Source organism: Malurus melanocephalus, unplaced genomic scaffold (genome assembly GCF_030028575.1).
Source record: "Malurus melanocephalus ecotype Western Australia unplaced genomic scaffold, MMel_1.1 scaffold_443, whole genome shotgun sequence".
Taxonomy (NCBI): Eukaryota; Metazoa; Chordata; class Aves; order Passeriformes; family Maluridae; genus Malurus; species Malurus melanocephalus.
Window position 1 is genome coordinate 369,257 of NW_026623675.1, and position 25,971 is coordinate 395,227.

The following is a 25,971-nucleotide window of genomic DNA, read 5'->3' on the forward strand; positions in this document are numbered from 1 at the left end:
CATATTTTAATATGTACTTTTAATGAAAATTAAGATAAATGATTTTACAAATACGTATATAGTATTTCAACACAGTATTTATAAAGAGCCTATGATTTTTAACAAACATTATGCAAACTTGCTGTCCTCTGCTCTGACAGAGCTTGTCAAAGTATAAAACGTGAGTAGTTTCATTCTAAGCCTTTTGTTCTTCCTGGAAAGGGGCCTCTRTTTCCTACCATACTGGATTTAGAAAGACTGGTTCTAATCCCACCTCTTCATGTACATGGAAGCGTCTGTCATTGGACTGAATTAAAGAAGAAAAAATAATGCCTCTTCTTGACCATGCTGTCTCRAAGTGCCTTCCACAAATCTATACCCAAATTCAGCATTCCTGCAGCTKAAGCATTTCATGTGAGAGCCAAGAGTCCAGGCATGGGACCTACAGCACCAGGGCCAGGAACAGCCCATGGAGCCCAGAAACATGCTGGAGAATGGGGCCAGCCCCCCCAACTGTTCCAATTCACAGATTTGTTCCCAGCACTGTTCTGCCCCACAGATACAAACAGGCCTCAGGGCATGTCTAAGGACTCTGCTGAGCCTCTGAGGGTACCTTTAGTTTGAGCACTTGAGGTGTTTTTCCATGGGCAGTGGCATTGTGTGTAATCTCAACTGAAAAGATAAAAATTAAGGTACAGTAGAAGTTATTTGATGGCAACTTTGTGATTTTATTTTCTTGCACAGACGACATTTCTTTTGCAGTAATTTTACATCTTTGCTTACCCCATTTCTGGTGCTGGATACCCCAGTTCAGACAGGTGCTGTCTGGTGTAGGCATTTTTTCCTACTTTAGCCTGGTTTAACAGGTCAAGTGATATCCTGAATTTTTCAAATAAATTATTTACTTGGACTGCCAGAAAAACTGAGTACATCAGGGGATGGAGAGGATGTTGAATAAGTATCTTCCTGCTATCTTTGTGGTGAGGCATAAACTTCTCACTGGTTCCTGAGAACTGGTTGGTTTGTTTGTTGAACCAGGATGCAACTGAATTAACAGTGTGGGGCTGTTCTAGAACCAACCCTGCTGTTATTCCTGCTGCACAGCAAGGTGTGCAAACCAGCCCTGGAGGACATGCAAGGAGGTTCAGTCACTAGGTTGTTGATTCACAGTCCCTGTAACAGAATGTAAACTCACTATATTGTGGCTGCTATCATTGGTAGAGTACCACAAATCAAATATGCCATGTTTATTTTATCTGCTTTAATTTTATATAGTGGCAATAGAGCATAAAATACAAAACTTAAAACCAAAATTCATTTTCACAAAGGTGTTTTAAAGGCACTTAAAAGAACTCAAGGACTGAATGACCTAGAAGTAGGACTGATGGCCACACTCTTTGGAAGGAAGTTACACTGTGTATGTGTTAATACCATTTCAAATTCCACACCAGAAAACAAAGCTCCTCCATGTACAATCTACATTCCAGTTATAAGCAGCAAAGCTTCTCAATCTTCAGTAATCTGAAATAATGTCAGAACCATTCAGTTGTCTTTATTAAAAAAGTGTTGCTTTTGTTTTTTCGTAGAAAACAGAAGCTCCCAGAGGCAGTTGTACTTGTCCCAGTAGCCAGGATCAGCTTAGAGCATCAAAAATACCCTGGCTGAGCTTTTTCAATGCTCATCCATGGTGAGAGCAAACCCTGGCTTTGTTTCAGTGTGCAGCTAAACTGCACTCTTGGTTCCTGAACAGCTTTTTTCAGCCTGACTTTTACTTCTGGCTTGAACCTTTCTACACCTGTGGCTGGAGACAGCTCTGGTGATGGGTCTGGCAGGAAACAGCTGCTGCATGAAGGCCCCAGGAGGGCTTCMCCTGAAAAATGGATTGTGGGCAACAGCTTATCCCCTCTCTTCCCTGCAAACTGGGGCCACAAGGGCTTGTGCAAGCCCCATCTGCCAGAAACATACCCAGGGAGCAAAGACAGCTGGGGACAAGGTGTCCACGAGCATCTCTTAGAGCAGCAGAGAGGAGTTGCTTTTGGCAACTTGCACCCCACAGTACTTTGTACCTTTGTTTTTTTACCTACACTGCTTTATGCTAATTAACACATACTCTTTATTATTTTACTCTGTTGCTATCTATTATTTCAAATTCCCTCAACTGCCTATTCACAGAGGCTCCCAGAGCATGATTTTTCTCTTTATAATGGCCACAGGATGATGCAAGCAGGTTTTAGTCTCTTACCCTTGCAAGYTCAGGTGAAACAAACAAAAAACCTTGCAAATAATGTGCTACTATGTAAAATGTAGCTGACCTCTGCAGCAGGTTCAAGTTTTCACTTGTTTAAAGAAGAAGYAGAGTGCCTCCAGGTTTTCTTTGGGCTAAAAATTTGCTACAGTTAAGTTTAAAAAAAAGGCTTCACCATGAAAATTTCAAATTACACATTGTAGTGCAAATTATAGGTAGAGCTCACATAAAACTGGTATTAAGTTAAGGATGTATCACCATCATTAATAACATATACATAAATTTTTAAGGTGGTCAGTTATGCACAAAGAATGTTGTATATATAACTTAGTGTTAATAAACTAAACCCATCGCATAAATCTTGAGTGGAAAACCAGGCTTGAATATKAAATTAATACCTGAGTATAATGGTCCAATTTACTCCCCCTGATAAATCACATACATACAAACATGTTTAATGTCTCATTTCTGTATTTCACGTTGGGTCTTCCTGTGCTTTAAGAAAGAGACCTCTCAGTACTAGTGCTATTTGCAACATAAAGTAGTTCACACCAAGCCGTTTAACAGTCTTTTGCATAATAATCTGGACACTAAGATTTTTCAATTAAGGTCTTCATTTTTCCTGTAGACTTCAGCATGTGTGGTCCAAACTGGAAAGAAAACCAGAAACATGTTCAGATTGCTTTCAACAGAACCCTTCTTGAACTACTGCCTATCCAAGTAGTAAAAGCAGAACTAGGGCAGAGATAATTTCCTTTATGACCCTGCTTCTCTGCATGTGGATTTCACAAGATAAACTGGTGTCAGCAACAGCTGAAATCGCTCAGAGGAGGGAGCTAGCACCCTGCTGGAGCAGGACTGAGACAGTTCACCATAGTAAAATAAGGAGATGGATGCAGTTATCTTTACATGCTGACAACCAACTGCTCCAGCAGCAGTTCAACAGWACTTCTGTTCTTACTGTACTCTGCTTTTCTATGCAAGTCCTTTTCAAAACTGCCATACAAAGATACCATAACAAAGTTAGATACTGTTAAGTAACTGATRGACAAGTTTTATTTTTATTAGCTCATTATGGATCAATGTTCTACAATTTTACAAAAAAMCTTGAATTTTTTTAGCTCTTGAGGACTTGATGATCCTTAACCTCAAAATGTGGACTGTAAATTTCAAAACTGGAAAGTCATGAAATAATTCTGTGTGAATAAAACATTGCCAACTCATGTTGTTTTCCTTATTGCACCAGAGATGCTGAGGAAATGTGATTAATTCTTGGGAAACATCTAGCCTTTTTGCTGAGAAAAACAGCCTGAATATTACAKAAATATACCATTAGAGGCCAAAATTAGCTAAAGTACTCGACAGTCCCGAGATTTGTGGCTTGTGAATGTTATGTGTCTTAAATCCTAATTCACAGTGTAGCCAGCTTTTGGAGTTTTATGTGTATTTTTTCAATTGAATAAACAAAAAAAAAAACAAAAAAACCCTCTTTAATCTTCGTCTCTGGTTCCATAGCACAAGGCTTCAAGGATTACTTACAAACAAAACTGATCTATACCAGGCTGATTTCTAAGTAAGTGTACATTGCTAGAGACTTGTATTTTGAATATTCACTGCTTAAAAACGAATTTCAAATCAATCTGAAATTAACTAGAAGCCATTAATAACTTGTCCCATGATGTGGCCTTTAAATATAATTTCATTTTATGTTCTTATGCTRTAAAGAAACTGCTTTTATATACTCAGCATTTTCAGTTAGTAGAAGAAATTCCCTATACCAAGAACCAAGATCCAGCAAGCATTCTGAACAACTTGCTTTCCGAACTCCTAGGAATGTCAGGTATGTTTCARGATCTTGCTTCAAAGTTTCACCTGYACCATCTGAATGGTTAAGGTTGGTAGTAACAGGCAAAYTCAGTTCAGACTGGACTTGATGTGAGCCCTTTGCAATGGTGTTTTCTGCATATCAGATACTTGTGGCAACAGAAAACATTTTTGTCTTAAAAAAATAAACARAACTGTAACAGGACTTTTTAAACCTATGGTTAAGGCAGTACACAATCCTAAAACTTGACACTAAAAACTTATGATTGCCAAAAGTCCTGGCATATCAGCAGTACTACACTGGTTTTTGTGGATAGGGATGCTAACTTGTAAGTGTTTACATATATTGGCAGAAAGACATACGTTGGTTTGCACAACTATAATTTAGGCCAAAGTTGTGTTCAGAATCACAACACTCACCAGCACTATATCAGTCTGTGTCTTTGTTTCGGTCTTTGGAATCACTTTTTCTGTTTCACCTTGGCTATCACTGCGGTATCGGTAAGCAAATTTCCTTTTGAGAGCTTCTGCTATTAATGTTGCAGGATCTGCAGGGTCGCACACTTTAGATTTTGTACCTTCTGAGGATCTAGAAAAGAAAATGGCATCAGCATCTGTCTCACCCGAAAAGTTTCAAGTCATAAAAACAAATCATTAATGCCAATCTTGGTGCATTGATATTTATATTTATCACCTTTTCACTGCRCGTAGTTTCACGTTGTTCATGTCTTTGAGGATTTCTAGCATGTTTGGTACTTCAGGCTTCTTTGGCCCGTTTTCTGCCACATTYTGGCCAGCGTTCATTTTTTTGTTTTTCCTCTCTTTGATGAGATCAATTGCAGACTTACTCTGCTGCAGACCCAAGGGAGGGGGTGGTGGCGGAGGAGGAGGTGGTGGTGGCGGAGGTGGAACAGGGACAGCAGCTGAAGCAACTGGACTTGACCCAACTACAAATGAAACATGAATTACATGTCAGTTTGTCTGCAACTCYCCTTCACATGTCACAAATGCTCAGGTAACAAAATCACTGTAGAAACTTCAATTGCCTCTCCTCTGCCATCTTCAAATTGCCACATAACTTCTTTATTCCTAAACCACCTAAKCAGACTCAGCTAAAAAGCCACATAAAAACCCTTCTTGAAGAATGAGAAGTGTCCTTTGAAATTTCAGGTCCAATTCTAGGTGTATTCGTGTCTATTGCAATGGGATGGCMGCCACAACATCTTTTAGTTATGTTCTGCCCCTAATGTTACCCGTATTTCTCTTTCTTCTCAGAAGTAGGTATGGAGCTGGAAGTCACCATCTGCCACAGGAGCATTGTTTCTTCCTACTTAYCATCACAAATAAGGAATTACCATAAAAGATTTTAAAATTTAAATTTCAGAGTTTAAACAGTGCTTAAACTGAAGTTTATTCCAGCTGTCTGAGGCTGAGGATTTTTAGGTCAGCTACTCATCTGTCTGAATATAGAGAATCACACAACAATCTTGATTTCAAGTTCCATGTATGCTTTAGGTAAAAATTGGTGTTATAAATATAACAGCAGTAATACCCTGACAAATAAAGAAGAAACCTCTTCTCAATTGCACCTTAAAAAAAAAGAAAAGAAAAATCAAACCAGTTTTGAGGCTTGGAGTATAAAGTGTGTAAAGGTATTTATAAATAATATGAAGGAGTCTCCTCCGTGTACCTGTAGGAAAATACACAGCGTTAATATCACGTTCTACCAGAAGAGGGAGGTAAAGATGACAAAATAAAAAATTTACTTTCCCTAAAGAACAGAGGAAAAAATTAAAGTAAGTTGGTAGTTATTTCACATGCCCCCACTCCCCTATAACTCAAATTCAAGAGTGAAACAAGGTGATCCCAAAAACTATTACATAGTTTTGAATATAAGCAGTTCAGGAAAAATAAAGTAACTGCTACTGGTTAACAGCTAAACGAGCATCTGAAAAATGAGAATATGATTTCATACACAAACATAGGCAAAGCTGTACTTGTTAAGTGACCTCAGGAAAGAGTGACAACTGAATGCCTGTCATCTGTAGTCAACAAGGGACATCTCCTGCTAATCTTTGAAGACTTAAAACTGAAAGGAGTCAGAGGTGAGGGAAAGAGAAAGAAATTCAGGAAGAGTTACTCTGTTTACTACCAGAAACAGTGCACCATTTTTGGTTCCATATGGACAATGTGTCTAGTCCCAGAGATGATTGCAGTAAACAATTAATTGCCTTTTCTGTTRCTTGAGATGTATATTACATATTCCAAAAGCATAATTAGCATCTTGTATGAATACTTAATGATATCAGAGAGCCTATTTCCTTACTGAATCGAAAGACTTCAGTGTTAGTAATTAAGTTACATTCTTTAATTTGGTTTAAGCCATCATGTTTATCATGAGCTTTGCTCTGAAAGCTGTTTAATACTTCTTTACTCATTCACAGATTCAGAACTCTGGCAGATTTACAGACAAACATGAAGGCTTTAGGAATACTWAAAAATACAGAAAATCTGGCAAGTCACTTGTCTTCAAGACCTATACTGTACCCCTTGGTTAGTGTGCCAAACTAACCAAAACAATATGGAGAAGGGCTTGGTGTTGCAGTAGCTCACAAAAAAGAATTAGCACAGTATTCATTATAAAAGGGACACATTCATTAACTAATTTTTGCTGAGAATGCACCAAATTTACTACCTGTTGTCAAGTTCTGCTGTTCTTGCAAGGTTACAATTTTGGCTATTTGTGCTCTTAAAGTGGCCAGTTCATTTTCTAGAGCACTGATCTTCTGCAGTGCTTCTTCATTTGCCATCACTGCGCTCCTGGGCACTGGTCCCTCTTCTGACAGGCTTTGCAAGGACATCTCTCTGTGTGGCGACTTCCTGGSATCATGTGGTTCACCTGAAAGAGGCTGGGTTGCTCTTGAACAAACTTCTGACCTGTAACAAAAAAATCACAACATATTTTCAAGGCTTTGAAATAGATAAAAACTAAAGCAACATTAYCTACATTACCTAACCAGGGATACAAGTGGAAGACCTAACTTCAAACAGATCAGTTCCATCAAGACCTTAAATAGCTCGAAGTAAATAAGAACTTCACAYCCTTTCTGTTTGCATCATGAGCTGTTTTGTCTCTTCCCCCAGACAGCGTTTTGTAGAATCCTTGATTTCAGAAGAAAAAAAGGAACACATTCCCCCTTATACCAAACTATTTCTCTGCCTCAAACCTATTGCATATTTTATTTGAATTAAAATCTGTCTTCCCTTAAATGTTACCGTTTTTCCCCTATGGACTGCAACTAGCCATTTGCACTTGATTCCTTTGAAGAAGGAAGAGTTTCTTAGTTCCACAAGATTTTTTTTGGTACTTTTTGGACTCTGAATGCACAATCCCCAATTTTAGCAGCATTGGGAAATATGGAGTACATGAAAAAGCTTAGGAATGCACAGACTGCTGTAAGTAAATGCAAAAAGGTCTTATATTTAGTTTTCTAAACAATAATTAGAACCATAAAGAAGAAAACTTCATACAGATTTAAAGAGACCATGAGCATCCCTCCACTTCTCACAAAAAAATGTAACTCTGTTGCCTTCCCTTAACACCAGTCAAAACTCAAATCATGTTAAACATTGAGGCATCACTAAGCATCTACTCAAACAAGTCAGACAAACACTTACAAAGACACCAGCATTTAAAAACCATTTATCCCAAATAGCTGAGCAACCTGACTGAATTAAAGATGTCCCTGCTCATTGCAGGGGGCTTTTAAAGGGCCCTTTCAATGCAACTATTCTATGATTCTGTAAGCAGAATTGATAAAGACTGATGACAATTATCATRAACATTAAAATGCAAAATATGACTCATACTTAACTCCTGAATCCTCCTTAACATCAATCCCCAAACTTGTCGGGCATGCCAGTATTCCAGTGTTTATTTAAACACAAGAGTGAGAATAGGGGCTGGTAAAGGGACKTTTTGTAATGGGTAGAATGGCCCCAGACACAGCCCAAGTGTCCCCTCACTCTGGATGCATGGATTAAGCTACTATGGGTGCTCATCATATTAGATCTGCAATCATGCTAGATCTAAAGCAAGAGCCAAGATCTAAGGCTAAMATGAGCCCTGTGCTCTGACCACCTCAAACCAGGATCAGATACACAGTCTTCTATAACACTGAMAAAAATCATCAGCACAACATGCAGAAATTTGATCAAGGAGAATTGAATATTACCAAGGATGATAAAATTTAGGTGTCGTTAACTGGACAGGAACAGAGAGCAACTAAAGCTGAGAACAGGATACCTCCTACAGCAGCCACCTCCCTGCTCTCCCTAARTAAGGTGGAAGGTGCCAGTGGTCCCTTCACTCCTTAAAACCTGCCCTCTAGAAACTCTTTAAAGGAGCAGAATAGTGAAATAACAAAGGGTATTTTCTGCTCAGAGCAGGAACAGTGTTTTAAGGAGACATCTTGACTGGAATCTATCACTGTGGAAAAATATGCCTGAGTTGTCACAACTGCTCTGACTAGGGGTAGAGGAAAAATGATTTGTCATTTAGTTGCTTCCTCTATAAAACTATTCACAGAAAAAAACGTATCTGCAAGATTGTTTACTGAATTATACCGTGAATAAATATTTAACAGTAACACCTATGTGATCYTGTCGAAACAGAGAATTTCAAATGCCTGGAAAACACCTAATGCATACCAGCTCCACTACTAATAYTGTGCACAGACGTAATAAACAGTGCACACTGAAATACTCATATTTGCTAAGTAATTTGCTTACCGTGCTMCATCATAAGCTGTTTGCCTTAAGGTCACTATGTATCTGCAGGATTATTTTAGTCCCATCCCACATCCATCTGTCCTCGCTCCCCCTTCCCATGCAGACGTTTCAGCAAATATACAGTCCTGCATCTTTTGTAATAGGCTCTTTGAAGCACCAAAGAGCCATTCTCCCTGTTGTCTCCATTAGACATAATAGCTTTACAGTTCAATCCTTAAATGAAATGTTTCTGTGCAAACAAAAGTRGTATTGGACAGTTAATTTCCTTTGTATCAAATAGATTTCAGGCATAGTRTTTCTCAAAYAAGTGYTGATTTCYRTGACTCCCCTCTGAGTTTGTGAAATTAATGTGGCGGTGCCAGAGTGTAATGCAAAGCTTCACTGTAGCAAGTCATGTTGGAGGGCATCTAGGTCATTACTRACCTATTCTATGCTTTCAAATTAAGAACAGTATCCTCCYGTAATCTCTGAAGCCAACAATMTGAAAGATTGCTCTTCTCTTAAAGATTAGTTTGTTCAGAAGATAAACCTTTGTACTACAGAACTGTACTTTTGCTTCTGGATAGTCTGARAAGCAATCTGAGTATGACAGAACAGAGAACTTCATCTCTTCAGCCAACCTGTTTCATACAGTGACAGTGCTGTCACTTGCTGGAACCCTTGGTCCAACACAACATCCCATCATTCTGGACACAGGTGCTTACATGCTTCCCTGCCAGTTTTTGTTATGAAGATTAAACACAAACCACAATTTTTTAATTGTACTTAYCAGACTGCAGAGCCTTAACCAGAAAGGTGAAAAACAACGTGCCAATTACTGGATTGCCAGAATGACAATTGCTGCTAATGAGGAAGCTGTACAGTTCCCTGCCCCATGGTAATGACAATCTCACGAGAACTGGAGAATCACTGTTAGCCACTGTGCCACAGCACAGCACACATTGTCATTACATAAAGCTATTGTGTGCAGTTCTTTGCAATACACAAATAAATAAAATCCAGAATCTTTCTTGTATACAGCCAATCTTCTGTATGTTTTCAAACCAGTCTTGCTTTCACAATCCTCCTATTAGTCTAATCTCTACCATTTCTTTTCCAGACCCTACCTCTGTCTCTTCTCCCTTCTTCCAGCATTCAAGTGTTCTCTGTTAATTGTAAGGCACAGTAGATTCTCACTGGAGATAAGTGTGGTTATCAGTGGGAAGTTCAGAGAGAAGATTTCAGAAACATACCTGAGCCTTGTAGAGACTTCACCTTCTTCTTTAGCAATCCATCCCACATCTGCAAAGGAGGCCACTGCCTCTGCTTTAAGTTGAGTAGGACTATTTCCTTCCGTGACATGAGAAATAAGCTAAATTTTAAAGACAAGATTGAAGATTTTAGAGTCAATATTCCCAGTCCAAATCACATTTATGTTGCCCAATACTTCTACCAAAGCTACATGTGCTATTAACACATACATGCAAAAAACACATCTGTAGACTTGAAACATTTATTTCTGTTCTGTGCTCTGTCCAGAACCATTTCACTGATTTCAAACTATTCAATCCATTCTGCTGAACACTTTGCAGAAGTTCATGGCTCACTACGTGCGCTATCACATGATGCTAATGAGCTCTAAAAAGCCAATGCAAATTGTTACCTTAAAGACAAACATCAACATTCTTACAGTTTGCTATACTAACTTAAATACTATGTTTTTAAATTACATTAATGGYCAGATATGAAGGCTGCCAGAACTTCTCAAGTCTTTTGCTCTGTTTAAGATTATTTTTAAAGTGAAATTCTGCCAAAGTTTCCTTTTCCCTGCAACTTCCCAAATTTCTGTACAAGAAGTACATTGCACAGGGGGAAAAGAAAAGCAAACAAGCAAAGCAGCCCCAAAACCAAGCAAAAAGACAATTCTACCAACTCAGTAATCTTTGAGTGAGAGGTAGGATGTAATCATARCATTACACCCTATCTGCTAACAATCTTATTTACAACATGCCAAACAAATGGACCATTTTCCATCATGGTTCTGGCCATTAGCTTTACAGGTGTTCGAAACCAAAGGTGAGCAAAGAGGCTCCAGAGACTGGGACCTTTCTTTGATTTCCAGTTGTGACCAGAATGGTGATTTGAAATATTGTTTGGACTATCAATACTTGTTCCATGGTCACAACTCAACAAAAGGGTTTCAAACCTATTTTGAAATACTGGCTGCTTCCCCAGGTCAGATGGGGGCATGTGTTCAGTCACTGGACTCCTGAGCAGCCTGGGCTCAGTATCTCAGCAGATAAAAGCTACTAAAACAACTTACAGTAATCTGATCTGCTCAGTCTTTCACCTTGAGTTACATATATCCAAAGCAACTTGCCCCCTCTTTTGCTTGTATTCCACAGAATCACAGAACCGTTAAGGTYGGAAAAGCCCTCCAAGATCAYCRAGTCCAGCTGTTAACCTGACACTWCAAACAAATCCACAGCYAAATCTGCACRAGTTTTTGCAGCTGTTTAAGTGCTGCCTGTGGTCAGCAGTGGCAGAGAAGCTGGGAATACTGATAAAGATGGTGGCAGTAGGTGCCAGTCTGTGAGGACAGCCTGCATCCACCCCATTAGCACTTAGGTCAGTTTTCAAGGCAATCCCAGTCTGGAAGAGCAAACTACTATGAAATGTTAGCATTRATCTGAATTTGTTGCAGATCTAGCACAGTAGGACTGTAGTCTGGATGAGGTGAAACCATTTCAGAAGAACATCCACACATTTTACTTGTAGCCTCTGATACACAAGTCTCAGGAATTGAGAAGTTGTGGGTTTGGGGCTTTTTTTTTCCCCAGGAGCTGTTGCAAACAGCCTTAGAAATTGAGATTAGTTGTCTTCACCTCACACTGTCACAACTTGTATGAGAGTCTTTATCACAGCTCCCAGGAGTGTGTATTGGCACCACCAGATCATTTGGAAACAACAGGGTTTTTTCCAGGTAGCATCAGCACAGATGGTAATATGTTTATCACATTAACAGTTGTGCCTAATGCCATTACAGTCCGCCTCTCTTTAAAGCAGTCTAGAGAATACTGTATTGCATGTTAGGACTTTTGCTGTTTGAGGTTTCCTTGGCATTTTTCTTTTTAAAAATGAACATAAATTGTCAGGACCACAGCGTTCATACTAATGTTACTGACAATTAAAACAATCCGTAATACATTAGSCACTTCTTGCAGATAATACATATTTTCCTGGCAATAATATTACCATTAAAAGACTGAGACCACTTTTAAATAAAGGCACTACACATAATTGAATCAAAAATAATTTTCTAAATCAACAGTAAGGAATRTATTTACCACTGCCAGGATTCCTGCATCATGAGATAAATAAGCCTTCTGTTATATTGTCATACAAGTTTCTTCTTACTTTCTTTATTCATATTTATATATAAACAGAATCTGCTTGTTACCCCATATACAGATGTTTCTTTTCTTTATCCCTAAAAACAACAAAGCCTTCACAGTAGTGGAATTTGAATTTCAAATTAATGCAAGACTTTTACTTTCATTTAAAGGTGAAAAGCCAACACCCATYTCTTAAAACCTTCCCCTGCTTGTAAGCACCACTGTGACTACCATATTCCTCCAGTCAATCCCAGCTGAAGAAAACCTGAACTGCTCTGCCAGCACCTAAAATGGAGAAYGAAGTGCTGAAAACAGCAGCCCAGTTCTACTGGATGGCTGGAATTGAACAAATCAGTGCTATAGCCTGATTTTCTTTCTCTGGAAACTACGCAGTTGCCCCACTTCTTCCTTCACAGGCTGTTTGCCAACCTTAGTGCACACGTRTGCTGCACACATGGACACACACCTGTGGGCTGCAGGCCCATCATGGATTTCTGAAGATTACACACACTCTACTGTTTTGGCCCTTCGAGTTGGACGGGACACAAAAGCAATCACCAGCCTTGCCAGTGTTTCCGCCCGGTTTCGAACCGGGGACCTTTCGCGTGTTAGGCGAATGTGATAACCACTACACTACGGAAACGCTGCTTGGCAGCAAGGCAGGGCAGGTTCCCTGCTCTTTTGTTTGCTTCAGAAAGTGAAAACTGGAACAGATATTTTTATACACTTGAGGACAGAATAAAAACCTCATGTTTCAACTTCACAATACAGTTATGTATTAAATAATTGGAAATACTTCCAGTAAGACAAACATGCTTTGATTTTTCAACTTAGCCCAGTAAATTCAGATGTTTGTTACATGCACACCAATTTATTAGGAGGTTTCTACTGAGTTATCAGATATCCATCAGACAGACAGGAGAAGGACTAAAACACAGGTGCTGTAGCTGAAGGATACTATTTTGAGAGACACTACTGCAGGTTTGGTTGAATCTACCTAGGCTATATTGGTATGTTTAATTTTATTTGCTCCTCAAGACTACAAACAAATCTTARAAATATGACATGCAAAAAATCTATATGAACTTTTTTCATGCCATATAGAGTACATAGGGTACATAAGTTTTGCCACCTCTTACTGAGTATGTAAGCAGCATTTTAACATTTAGCAGTCAATTTAAATGTCGACTATGGCAAGATCCACAGAGATAGATGCAACAGTCAGKAGGCCTCAAACATCAAGATGTTAGGCTACTATTCTTTTTTTTAAAGACTAGCTGAACAAAAGCATGCTAGAAAATAAGTATSAACATTACAGAGATGTTCTTTCAATGTGTCTCATCCATTTATCATAAGGAAAATGAAGACCCATGGAAAGGCTGCTGCTCTAGGGTTAGAAATACTGATTACATACGTGCACCCTCATATGATGCAAGTAAGATTTGATCTGCTTTTTTAAATAAAGWGACTTACAGCAAAGTTCAGTTCATGGTCCTTTCATAATAGAGCTAAAGCTGGCAAGAAAGAAAGAGGAAGAGACAGCTATAGGAAAGTGTCAGTTGCAACAGTACRAGAACGATCGAGATGAGTACTGAATCTTAATGCTGAGATAAAGACACAAAAGACATGTTAGCATCACACTTAGCATGTTCAGCARTTTATASATTAAAATAGTTCAGAGTCTGCACAAACCATATAAATTTTAATTGTTTCAAGGCTAAAATTTTGAAATTCTTACTTCTAATTAAATTAACTCTCATAACTGTGCCTCTATTTTTAGGTTCCTTTCCTTTCATCTAATAGAAGGTGAATAGGTTTATACCTAGTGTACACACAAAGCTGACTGAATATCTCTTCAAGAGAAATAAAAGGYAAATATTATGTTAACAGAATTCAGACCAAAACATATTTATGTATTTATTTATTTATTTGCTTAAACATAAAAAATAATCAGGAACAGATTCCCCAGGTACATCTTACAGGTCCTTGGAAGAACATAAACCAGAAATGTCTTCTTTTATGTACCATATTAACAGAAGTCAGTATTTGGCTAACTATCTGCAAATGAGCATCACCTTTCCCTGTATGGCCGTTAGAGCACAGAAAATCAGATACATTATAAGAGGACTTCACAGCCTTTCAAATCTGAAGCACAGGGARCCTTACTGCTGGCAGAACAACTAATAATTATATTTTGAAAAGTTTAAATCCAGCATGCCATTTGTTGTCCTCACCTGCACAAAACCCCACCTCCCTTTATTTTTTAATTTCAGCAAGCCACTAGAAATGGGAGATGGCTGCTTCCCGGGTTTTTCAAAGTAATTTTTTAAGAGAGGCAAAATGTTAGCATGGCTTTTACTATCACACCAACAAGGCTTCTATGGTCATCTGAACTATCTGGTTTTGCTACTGTATTTTCAAGTCTAAATATTGTTCATACATTTCATTTAGGATAAAGAAATTAATTTAAACATTAAAAAAATCAGTCGTGGAAATTACGTTATCTTAGCTGATTCCCTCCATTCATCTTTACACTCCCCACCCTTGCTCAGCCCACGAAACATTYCTCTCTCAGCTTGAACTTCAAACACGAAATTTCTCCAATTCTATACCCACCCCCTACCCCTAACACCAGAGTTGAAAAGATTATGTGTAACAGCTTCCACTTTCCCATCTGCTCCTGAAAGATTCTTTATAGAAAGCCTGGGTTTTCTCTWCTTTAAACTTTTACACTTGCTCTTTACCCACTCTTTTCACCTATACAGTGCTAACCTCGTATTTTAAACAAAAGCAAACAGGATACTCATGTTACCTTGTTACTCATTTTTAAATTTCTGACAAAGCTGTTTATTTTCCCAAGTATTTTTAACACTGTTCATCTTTACATACCTCTTAAGCCTAGCTTACAAGTACTGTTTATAGAAGTAAGTTACAATCATTTTTCTTTTATGAATATATATTTTTTCAATTTCCCTGTTTGGAAATAATCTGAACTGGAAGCAGAAAGAACTTAAGTAGGCTRATTCTCCTATGTCCAGTTTACCTTATTCTGCTTTTACAAACCTTCTAGAYATGAGCAAATCCTTTATCAGTACAGTGAAACATCTATTCTGTTGAGAACACCTACCTGAAAGTGAACTCTTGGACACTGTATAAGAGACAGGTTACTCCCAATTTTTCTTACGATACTTCGAGATGAACCATAAGGCTTGCCTGACCAAAGCATCTGGATGGGAAGAATAAAGAAGCCAGCAGTTAGGAAGTTGATTTTTGCTTCATATTTCCATACTATGCTTGTGCTAAAGGTATTTAGTCATTCCTTTCATGCTAGAGTAKAATATAATGTTATACACTGAATTCTGTCTCAGTGAGCTCCTTACATTCTCTGCCCAAACTGGCACAAATATATTATACATCATTATTACTACGTAGATATGGCTGCTTCAGGTCAAGACAGCCTTTGCAATACATGCAAATTCAAAGCAATAAATCGGGTAATGCAGGAGAATTCAACAGCTGAAAGTATCTTAAAAAACACAATATTCCAATTTTCAAGACAATAAAGAACTTACATTCAGTCACACACCTCACTWTACAGGGTTTCAAGAAAAGCCACTCAATCATTACAAATCCAAAACATTACGTAATTTTTAATTTCTCAAATATTTTTCTTTTTTAATTAAGAGCTCTTCTAAAACAGGAATACTGCCGACCATTCTTAATGAAAATAAGTATCAGCTACAATAAACCTGGAAGTGTAATTACAAAATTAAAGAGCAAAGGAAATAAAAAGGAAAAAAAGAAATGAAATATTGTAAGAAAGAAACTTTATCCCCTGCCCCAAAAAAATAGATTCACATGGCGAAAACTGCCCCTAGAAGGTCAACACACCTGGCTTCATTAGAACTGTTTCTATGGCAATTTAGATTTCCTCTGTTGTTTCAACTATGTTGTTTCAACTGGGATTAAATTAGCTTTTTTTGGTTGTATTTAATATTTACCATAGCTYTACAAAATCAAATAAAATGGAAGTTTAATCCTCGGAGAATACTACAAAATGAGCCAGRASAAAAGCAAAGGCTCCAAAGTAGGAAAGATTTCAGCACAGGGAAAGGCAACAATGCAAACACATAAAATAATAATGACAAGACTCTAAGGAAGGGTACATTATTAGTAAACAACTAGAACACTGTATGGTAATTTTAAAAACTTGGCCARTGTTTAATTATAGCTGTAAATATGRATTTACCAGCCAGACCTTAGYTTTTAAAGGACAGTMGCTTCAAGCAAACTTGACATCCTGTTAGAAGGTTGCCCAAYGAAGAAAACAGAAAAAATCCAGGCTATTGTGACAATATTGCCTGTATGATGACTGTAGAGGTGCTGTGGGAGTTTCATAACACACAGCCGAACATTTTGGTCTACTAAGCAAAGATCACTATTCTTAGATGTTGAAGGTTCTATTAAAAAGGAAAGTTTATGTYCCATGGTTTTAATCTCCAGATTATGTCACAAACTTCACACAAACATTTTGCGTAGGTCCAATTTCCATCCTTGCTTCCTCTGGCTTTACTGGAATGTAAAAATTTTGACTAAATACACAACATCCTCACATCAGAGCTGCAACTTTGACATTAATTCACTCAGATCTACCTTTTTTCCATTCCAGAAAAAAATACATTCTCTTGCTTAATACACTGCTAAGCGGAAGAGAAATTTTTCAATGCAGAGTAGTCTATTGATGCTGCATTTTGATTGCCTCAACAAAGACCTCATATTTGTGCCTATCACATTGTTTGTTTACATGTCTGAGCAAATGCAGGTCAATCAGCGGCCTTCAAGAAAAAGTCACTGACTAAACAGCACCACAGTAATAGAGTCTCATTATTCACAGCTGATTCTGATGTCTGAAGCAGAACTATTGGCAAGAGACTCAAAGTGATGTGGCATTGGAACAAACAATACCAGTCAAAGGAAGGCTTAATTATTTGCAGAAGTACTTCTACAAGAGCAAGAGAGTCTAGACTACATGCTCTATTACCAACGCAACTGCAATGCATTTTGAACAAGTGAACAAGCAGCAAAACTTGTTTACATACTGCTCAGACCACAGACAAGTTTTCAACTAACACCCAGATACTCAAAAATACTTGGTTTCCAAATGCCCTTGGGGCTTCTCAGCAACAGTGGCTTGGTGCAACAAAAGTCTAAGTGACTCAGTTTTGGTAATTGAAGATATGCCAGGACAATATCTTCAGAAAACTCCATGCAAACTGTGCCACAAGGGATGCAAGTAAAGTCAGTTCTYTACTCAGCTGAGCTGATGTCTCAACACTGCTCTAACCAAGTTCACACAACTTCTTGTTGACTTGAAGCACTGGCAGAGCAAGTCTGCAAAATGCTACTTAGTCACACACTCCTATTGCATCAGTGTTTTACTGTTGTCCAGAACAGCTGACATTTGGAAATGTAACTGCATTATCACAAGCTTGATACAAATAGAGAATGGGAGGGAACAGATTAAAAACTTGTTCCTCTCCCTATTTAGGCTGAAATGGCTGAATTAACACAGTGTGGTAATGCAATATATTCTTATACTTTGAATTTTCAAAGTTATGTGCAATCTCAGATCGAAGTTAAAATAAGATCTTAAAATACAGATGCTTGTTGTCAATTTTAATTTACAATCTGTAAGTATTTTGCTCCTCACAGAGTCCCAAGATTGACAAAAGCTTCTACCACAATACTACCGACTAAATACCATGTATAGCTGTTGAGGATTTTCCCATTATTAAAACATTAAAATATTTTAAAAAATTGCAGGGATTACTGCACTGAGGTCAACATTTGCACCCCAAATAGCTTCCTAAATGTCCCAGTAACAAAGCAGTTGATGTGTAGCAGCTCTCTGCCTCTCTCTGCTGAGCATTCAAAGAAAACTCTCTATATATTCTCCTCCAATATGCAGGCCTATTCTGTTTACCCAGTAAAGAACACAGCTGTATTGCTCTCAGGCACTGTAACACCCCCATAAGAGGTAACTAGGGCACAGAAGAGGTAAATATAAAACAGTTTTAATCATCTCAGTTTCATGGGGCTTTTTGTATCTACAAGGTAAGAACAAGAAATAAGATTATTTTTTTAATTACTGTTAAAAATAAGATGAAATTCTCCTTCAGCTTCAAAACACACACGGAAGCCCAGYATGAAAAGCAGTGTTTACAAAGTAAACAGTTTATTGGAACCACAAGGAACTGTGTAGTACTTTTAACACATTTATTACTCAATATTTCAGTGTCCAAGTCATAAACTCCATGCCTTTTCAGCAATGTAGAATCATCCCAGTATTGAGTATACTTCAAGTCTAAGCACTAACTAAAATAYGTGAAGTGCTCTCTATACTTTATTTTCTGAAAAGATAAAGAGATAAAGAGATAAAGGAAGTTTGAAACACTTACTGATTCCATGTTCAATCCAATTTGTTCAAAAGCCATCCTAATTAAACGCTTCAGCCAGCAGATCATCTGGACTGGAAAAGGCCTTTCTGAACTTGGATTTAAGCCTTCCAGACTTACAAGGCTGCCAAGGTTCCATAGTAGTTCTGAAATGAGACACGCAARAATTTTAGATGCATGTTGTGGAACATACACAGAAGTAAACTGCTACATTACAACTACAAACTGCTATAAGCATTCCTAAAAAAACAAGCTTTAGATACAATACATATTAGATGATACCACTTCTTGTACTGCAAAGCAAATGTGTTCAGAATACATCTACTTAATACAGGTAACAAAGACTTTTTAGAAATGTCATTCTWATAGAATCATAGAACAGTTTGAGTTGGAAGGGAGCCTAAAAATCATCCAGTTCCAACACCCCTGCCATGTGCAGGGATACGTTCCAGTAGAACAGGTTGCACAGTGCCCCATTCAGTCAGGCCATGAAAACTTCCAGGGATGGGGCATCTGCAATTTCTTTGGGCAACCTGTTTCAGTGCATCGGCACCCTCATGGCAGTACGTGTTTAATCCACACTTATCCTCTCCCAGTATAAAAGCCATTGCCCCTTGTCCTATCACTACATGCCATGTAAAAAGTCCATCTCCAGMTCTCTCATAGAYCCCTTTAGGGACTGGAAAGAAATCCAAGCGGTTGAAAAGTTAACAATTAAAAAAGTTGTGGAAATGACTGCTCTCTTGAGCTTGGACAGATGATGGCGTTCAACAACTCTAAGTGAGCATCAAGCCCTATRGAACGTCTGCAGATGGGGATTAGCACTAAGATTGAAGTGCCATACTCATATCTGAAACTCATTTCTATGCAGGAACAGACTGCAGAAAGCTGGTCACCTCTTTTGACTCACATTCTCTGACAGCTTTGTTGTTCCCTCCTTTTTTCTACAACTAAAGAGAGAAAGRAAACATGGAAAAATGACTAATGCGAAAAAAATTACAGGAAATACTATAGATGTGGGACCTGAAAATATTCAAGCAGTTTATAGACAGATTTCAAATTTTGTCTACTTATATACACTTCCATTCAATTAAATCAAGATGATTTCATTGCTCCTCTAGTGAAAATAGTGTAATTTTTTGTTAACTTGTGGTACATCAGTCATAACTTGGATGCTGCTGAGAAGTGTATGCCACCAAAACCAGGCAAGGAAGCCATAGGYTTAGGTTTATGTTTGTTTTGCCTACAAGGCTGGAAACAACACTCTGTTGAACCACCCTGAGCAACATATTTGTGGYATGAACAATAGTGTTGCAGAAGCCACTCTGTATACACACAGGATGACTAAAGCAATGTAGCTGCAAGGAAACAAGTACTTGGGAAGTTTGAAAGTCATGAGATGGAAAAGCTATGCTGTTTGGAATTGCTCACAAGCCSTACAGTTAAACCATCATTGTTTCCATAACGGATTTTTTTTAATGGTTTACAGTTCCTTAGTAATAACCTACTTCTTGTGGAAACTTGGCAGAAACAGGACAATTCTACAGTTAACTTTTTGAAGACAGGCTTAAAAAAATAGTTGATATTAGTTTCTCATCATCACAGGATTTTCTTTTGTTTGTGACTAGACTTGGAAGAAACTACTAACCTACACCATGAGATTAGAATGGAAACTGCAACTGTTATAAAAAAAAACAACAATAGGGAAAAATAATGGGCTAGCTATCAAACAGCCATGAATACAAGCTACAGGCATTCACGGTAAATGAGTAAGTCACTGACTTCTTTAGGGAAAGCTGGAGAAGTCTATTAGAAAAGCAGTACCATCTACGCAATCTATTGTTCCTTTTAGGCATCTGTTACTCTCCCCTTAMATCTCCTGTATGGATTGTATGGCTCTTTGATCTCATTGTATTGCTGTGTTTTTAAAACAGGAAGAACAAAAGTCTTYCTACATGCCCCACATTGGATTTGACATCATATCTGGCACTGTAGCCATGCAGTGACATAAAAAAAAAGAAGAATGCTGCTTTAAAAGGGGAATCCTGTTCCAAAGGTGTGATTACATTTGATAATACTCCACCTCATTCCAAAGTCCAGACTTGTTCAACATGCAGTGTGGAAATCAAAGGAAGAAACACGAAAGCTATATCAAGACAAATTCAAACAGAAGAAAAAAAAGGCAGAATATTGCTGAGCAACTGCAAAACCAGGGCTGGCTGAGAAAGGCAGGCGACAGGGCTAAAAATTATTATATCCTGATACACTGGTCTTTCAGACAAGTCATAAGAAGTCAGAATCATGTTTTCATTCAGGCAAAGAAGAAAATGCATGATTTTGTTACTGATCAACGGTGAGGCCCAAGTCTTTAAAAACAGAGGCAATTTGGACAGAAGTAAAAAGAGAGTGTTAGAACGCCTCCGAGGCAATCAGAGCAGGTTTAGAAAGTTTCCATGACTTTAGGAAACTTAAAGGCAAACAGGTAAAAGAACAACACAAAAACTGACAAGATAACCAATTAAAGGCACAAAACCAGATGTAGAAAAAAAAGTAGCCTAATACAAGGATGACAGAATAATTAAATATGAAGTAGTAAGCTAAAAAAGGCAAGGTACAAAATGGGTTCTATCTTATAGGCATATAAAAAGTCCTACATGTATTAGCAGTAAGAGACGAAAAGAGACAAAAGAGACAACCACAGCAACAAGAAAGGCAAGAAAGCAATGGGTGAAATGGATAATCAGTATGTATTGGGTGTTTTCACTTCATAATGACAGCTAAGACAGACAGGTGTTATAATGGATTACAGGCAATRCTAAAAACTTATAAGCACTCAGGACAACAGTATCTAGTGGATTGTACCTTGCAAAGTTCAGAAACTTGCCAAGGCAGTTTCTGAAATATTGGTGATTAATTTCAGAAACTTGCTCAAAGTGATTCAAAAGACCCAGGAATAAAAGGAGCATGATGACACAAAGCATTGGGAAGAGTCCAAAACACTTATCCTGCCCTAAAACATTAAGGTGACCCTTTATAATTGCAGGTTCCAAGACTTCGATGACTGAACACAAAAGAGCATTAATTCAACCAAAAAACTACTTCAGTAAAATGAATATTTATAGTTCACATTGTTTCCTCTGCAGCTTAAATACTTAAAAGTTCCTGACACTGGGATCAGGGACAACACCTTGCTCTCATCAATGACCTGTCCACTTTTGCAGAAGAAAGTGACTGAAATCAGTCTGTAACAGTGCAGAGTAGCACCCAGTTCCTGAATTAGTTTCCTTAGTTTATTCCTCATGTTTGAACAACCTCCAGCTAATCTGTCCTCTAAAGGGAAAATGCTTGTATCAGTTTGTTATTTTTAAATTACTATAATTTTTACACAATTATCCCAGGCAAACTTCATRCTTATTTCTTTCAGACTATGTTGCACTGTACCTTCTTCACAAAACTCAGCTATTGCACAACTGGTTTATATGCCAAGAACAGACAGGGTTCATTCCAAAAGAAACTATTGGACAGCAAGAATGAAAGCATTAGCAAATTCTTCTATCATGCTCTGTATACATGCCGATTTCAGAAGCAGGAATTGAATGTTTATTGCTTTCAATAAGCAGAATAATACCTCTTTTAAAAATATTGATTTTAGTGGTGTTTATCCTCTGTCTCTTTGGTGCTACCTACAGTAAAAATAGTTTAATTACCAAATAATTTCAAACAACTGAATTACTACAATAAGAACTACTACAATTACTCCTGGGTGACAGTAATACTGTTATTAAAAATAGTCTTTCTGCTCTGCCTCAGCAAAACTATTACRAGGATAAGTAGCAGTCATAGACAAGACACCAAGGTCCAAAGAGCAGTAACATAAAGAATTATATTTCACTGCATAAAGCATGAAGGGATTGGAATTTCAAAGGTTCATTTCAATGAAACCCAGAAATTAGCAATGCTGAAGAACTTTCTTACTGATATGGAAATATGGTGGAATTTCTTGGTTTAGAAATGAGGAAGTCTACATTGGGTAGCGTCCTTGAGCTCATTTGCCCCTACTTTTCCCAACACTTTTGCAGGCTTCATTCATTAATCCCATATCAAATATCACGTCTACAAAGCTGACAGATAAAACCACTTATAAACTACAAAAAGTTCATTAAATAAATATAAAGGCCCTGGAGTCTGTACACATAAGGCATAATATCCAGTAAATATGAACAGAAGCCCTTTGCCAGGCTTTCTAATGAGTCCTGCACACAAAAGATTAAAAGAAAGAGAAATCAGATGCAGCTGCTTTTAAATTTAAATTCTTCTGTGTGTATTTCCCAATGTTGTATTTATTTTATCTTGAAAGGGACCTCTGTACAAGTTCTTTCTCTTAAAAAGAAATATTATATTCGTATTTTTCTTACTGAAGGAGGTTTCTTTCACTTAAGACATAAAAGAGAATGACTTAATTGGATTGATGGAGCAGATTAGCCTTAACAAAGAATAAACAAAGGCATGAAATCTGAAAAACGGAAGGTGGAGCCTCTACATTGAAAAGGTATAGCATAAAGAAGTATAAAATTTTCAAAGAAGTATAGGTTCAAAAGGAATACCGACCACATTAAAAAAACAAATGCAAAAATACCAGGCTCCTCCTTATTTTAGCAAAGAACTAGGGCATGCCTATCTCCTCAGTCTCTTAGATTGACACATGACCCAAGTTCATCTAATAAAATTACATCCATAAGGAAACATTATTAAAAAAGTAAAAAAAATGAAGATAAAGCAAAAAAAAACCCCATTATCACAACAGCCAAATGGGCAGGAAAAATATTCTGATAAAGCACCAGACTGTCCCCAAATTGCCACAGATCGCTATATGTAAAGTAAGTATGCATTTGGCAGAGGTCCCATAGCCAGAAACAGAGGTCTGTTTTTTGGTGTCGAAGCTACAAATAATGAAGCATCCCGTACTTACAGAAACACTTGTCTGGAAAGATGCGAAGAGAGAGAGAGAAGTCAGTGAATACTATAGGCACAATGTAAGCTAGTAATGATGTGAATTGCAGGAACTGAAAATCATAAATACATGCAAAAGAAGTTGCTAAAGCTTGCTTGAAAATATAGCCCCATCATATTTACCTGAACGTGCAAAACCCTATTAATCAAATTTCACTCATGTTATCCTATCTTGCCAACTAAGGACAGAGAAAAAAAATACCTATGTTTCAGCACTAGTTTAATCAAAAGCCTTTGCTCTGAAGTTATTATACCTGCACACTGCACTMTGATACCACTGAGAGGTAAGTGAAACCCTTCAACATCTATAAACCACGAGGTATTGCCTGATACAGACACAACCAAACACCTACACTTCCCTGCCAGACAGACAGACATCCCCACCAGCTGCTGTGAATGTCAGTCTTTTGAGACAACACCAGGTAAGTCGTACTAACAAAATGGTGTGTGTGCCTAAAAAAGCATTTTAAAAGCCCGACTTTTCTGCCACATATCTCTCTGTGTAAAAATGTCCAGTTCCTACACACAGCAATMATTTTTTAGATAGCGACCCCTACGAAGCGCTTTGTCTGGATTCAGCAACAACTAAGAACTTTTAGAGCTGACCTGCAGATAACTCAGCTGTCTCATTTTTATCACCTAGGTAAAGCCAGTGGGAATCAGAAGACATAATTTCTATTAATTTAATCTTTGTAAATCTTTTCTTCACGAGAAGGCAGAGCAGCCAGGCACGTAAATGTTAATGAAGTACTCCTGACGCTGTCAGGCAGAGATCAATGCACTACGATTGATTTCAGCATTCAAACTCAACTCACGCTCAATATTTGAAATTTCAACAGCTCGTTAAACAAAGAGAAAACACACAMCAAGCGAGTTATTTATTTATGATCACCACAGAAGAACCTGAGCACGGCAGCAGTATCACTAAAGGKGCACAGAGCAGGCAACGTAGACTTACAGAAAACAGAAATAAAAGCACCATGCCCCTTAAGGCTCATTTTCCTTCTTATACGYCAACTCTGTATTTTAAAGCCTCCTTAAAAAACTTCCCTCAAACCCCTTCATATTATCTCCAGATGATCTTTTATTTACACTATTTCCCATGACCTGTCACCCTTCCATCAGAGCAGTTTCTCTGCAGGAACAAAAGCTTCGGCCCAGCACCCCGAGGCGCTTCCACACTCCTGGCCGGTACATGCCCTACCCGGGACAGGTCCGGGAAAGGGGACGGCCCTGCCTGGGGAGAGCGGGGCCGCCCCGAGCGGCCTGTACCCACTTTCAGCAAAGCTTCGCCTCCCACGCCGCCCCCCGCCCGGGATCGGCCGCGCCAAGTGGGGCTGCCCAGGGGGAAGGGGCTGCCCAGGGGGAAGGGGAGAACCGCGGGCTGCCMCCGCCACCGCCGCCCCCGCCTCGCCTCACCCGCCGCCCCGACCGCCGCGCTGCCTCACCCGCTGCTCGCGCGGCCGCTCGCGACCCTCCCCCGACAGCCAATCSGCGGCCGCCTCGGCGCCAAACCGACCAATCGGAGGGGCGGCGGCGGGAGGGGAGGCGGGACATGGCGCGCGCTGGCGGGGGCGGGGCGATACCCGGCAGGCGCCGAGCCGGCAGGGGGCGGGGGAGCCGTCCAGCCCCGCCCACTCCCTGCGTAAGAGATCACGTGATTGGGGCCATCCAATAAGCGCGCGGTCCCGGCAGCGCAATGGCCACGGGCAGTTTCGGTTCCGGTGCCGTTCCTGTGCCGTGGCCACGTGGGCCTCGGTGTCATCTTCCAGGCAACTAGCGAACGGGACAAAAGGAYACAGCCTCAGGCTGTGCCACAGGAGGTTTAGGTTGAATATCGGGAGGGATTTGTTCACAGAAAGGGTGGTTAAACTTTGGAATGGGCTGCCCAGGGAGGTGGTGGAGTCCCCGTCCTTGGAGATGTTTAAGTAAAGACTGGATGTGGCACTCCTTTCCGTGGTCTGGTTGMCATGGTGGTATTCCGTCATAGCTTGGACTACAGGATCTCAGAGGTTTTCTCCAGCCTCATTTATTCCGTGATTGTGAGGCGGTGTCGGAACGGCAGAGGCTCTCCTTTGTGACCGCGGAGCCAGCGCTGCCGTGTCCGCCTGGAGCCGCGCTTGAGTGGTGGCCGGGGGCTCTTCCTGGGCTCCTCCGCAATCCCGGCGGTGGCTGGGGGCTCTTCCTGGGCTCCTCCGCAATCCCGGCGGTGGCTGGGGGCTGTTCCTGGGCTCCTCCGCAATCCCGGCGGTGGCTGCTGACGGTGCCCGGCGCTGCTGGTGGCCTGCGGCTC

At 39.2% G+C, this 25,971-nt stretch overlaps 1 protein-coding gene and 1 non-coding gene across 3 annotated transcripts; both read right to left on the bottom strand.

Moving 5' to 3' along the window:
- Positions 1 to 1,537: 1,537 nt before the first annotated feature.
- Positions 1,538 to 25,170, bottom strand: MTFR1 (mitochondrial fission regulator 1). Of its 2 annotated transcripts, none has more exons than XM_057380320.1 (8): positions 25,127 to 25,170; positions 18,672 to 18,814; positions 15,341 to 15,439; positions 10,072 to 10,190; positions 6,744 to 6,985; positions 4,743 to 4,995; positions 4,469 to 4,637; positions 1,538 to 2,874 (listed from the first exon to the last, which is right to left on the bottom strand). In XM_057380320.1, the coding sequence occupies exons 2-8, from the start codon at positions 18,735 to 18,737 to the stop codon at positions 2,815 to 2,817; spliced, it is 1,008 nt and encodes a 335-aa protein (XP_057236303.1). In that variant the 5' UTR covers positions 18,738 to 18,814; positions 25,127 to 25,170; the 3' UTR covers positions 1,538 to 2,814. The 2 variants fall into 2 exon arrangements, with proteins under 2 accessions (XP_057236303.1, XP_057236302.1); XM_057380319.1 differs by having other exon boundaries at positions 25,098 to 25,161.
- On the bottom strand, positions 12,784 to 12,856 carry TRNAV-AAC (transfer RNA valine (anticodon AAC)). Its single transcript has one exon. It is a non-coding gene; the product is annotated as a tRNA-Val (tRNA).
- Positions 25,171 to 25,971: the final 801 nt, after the last annotated feature.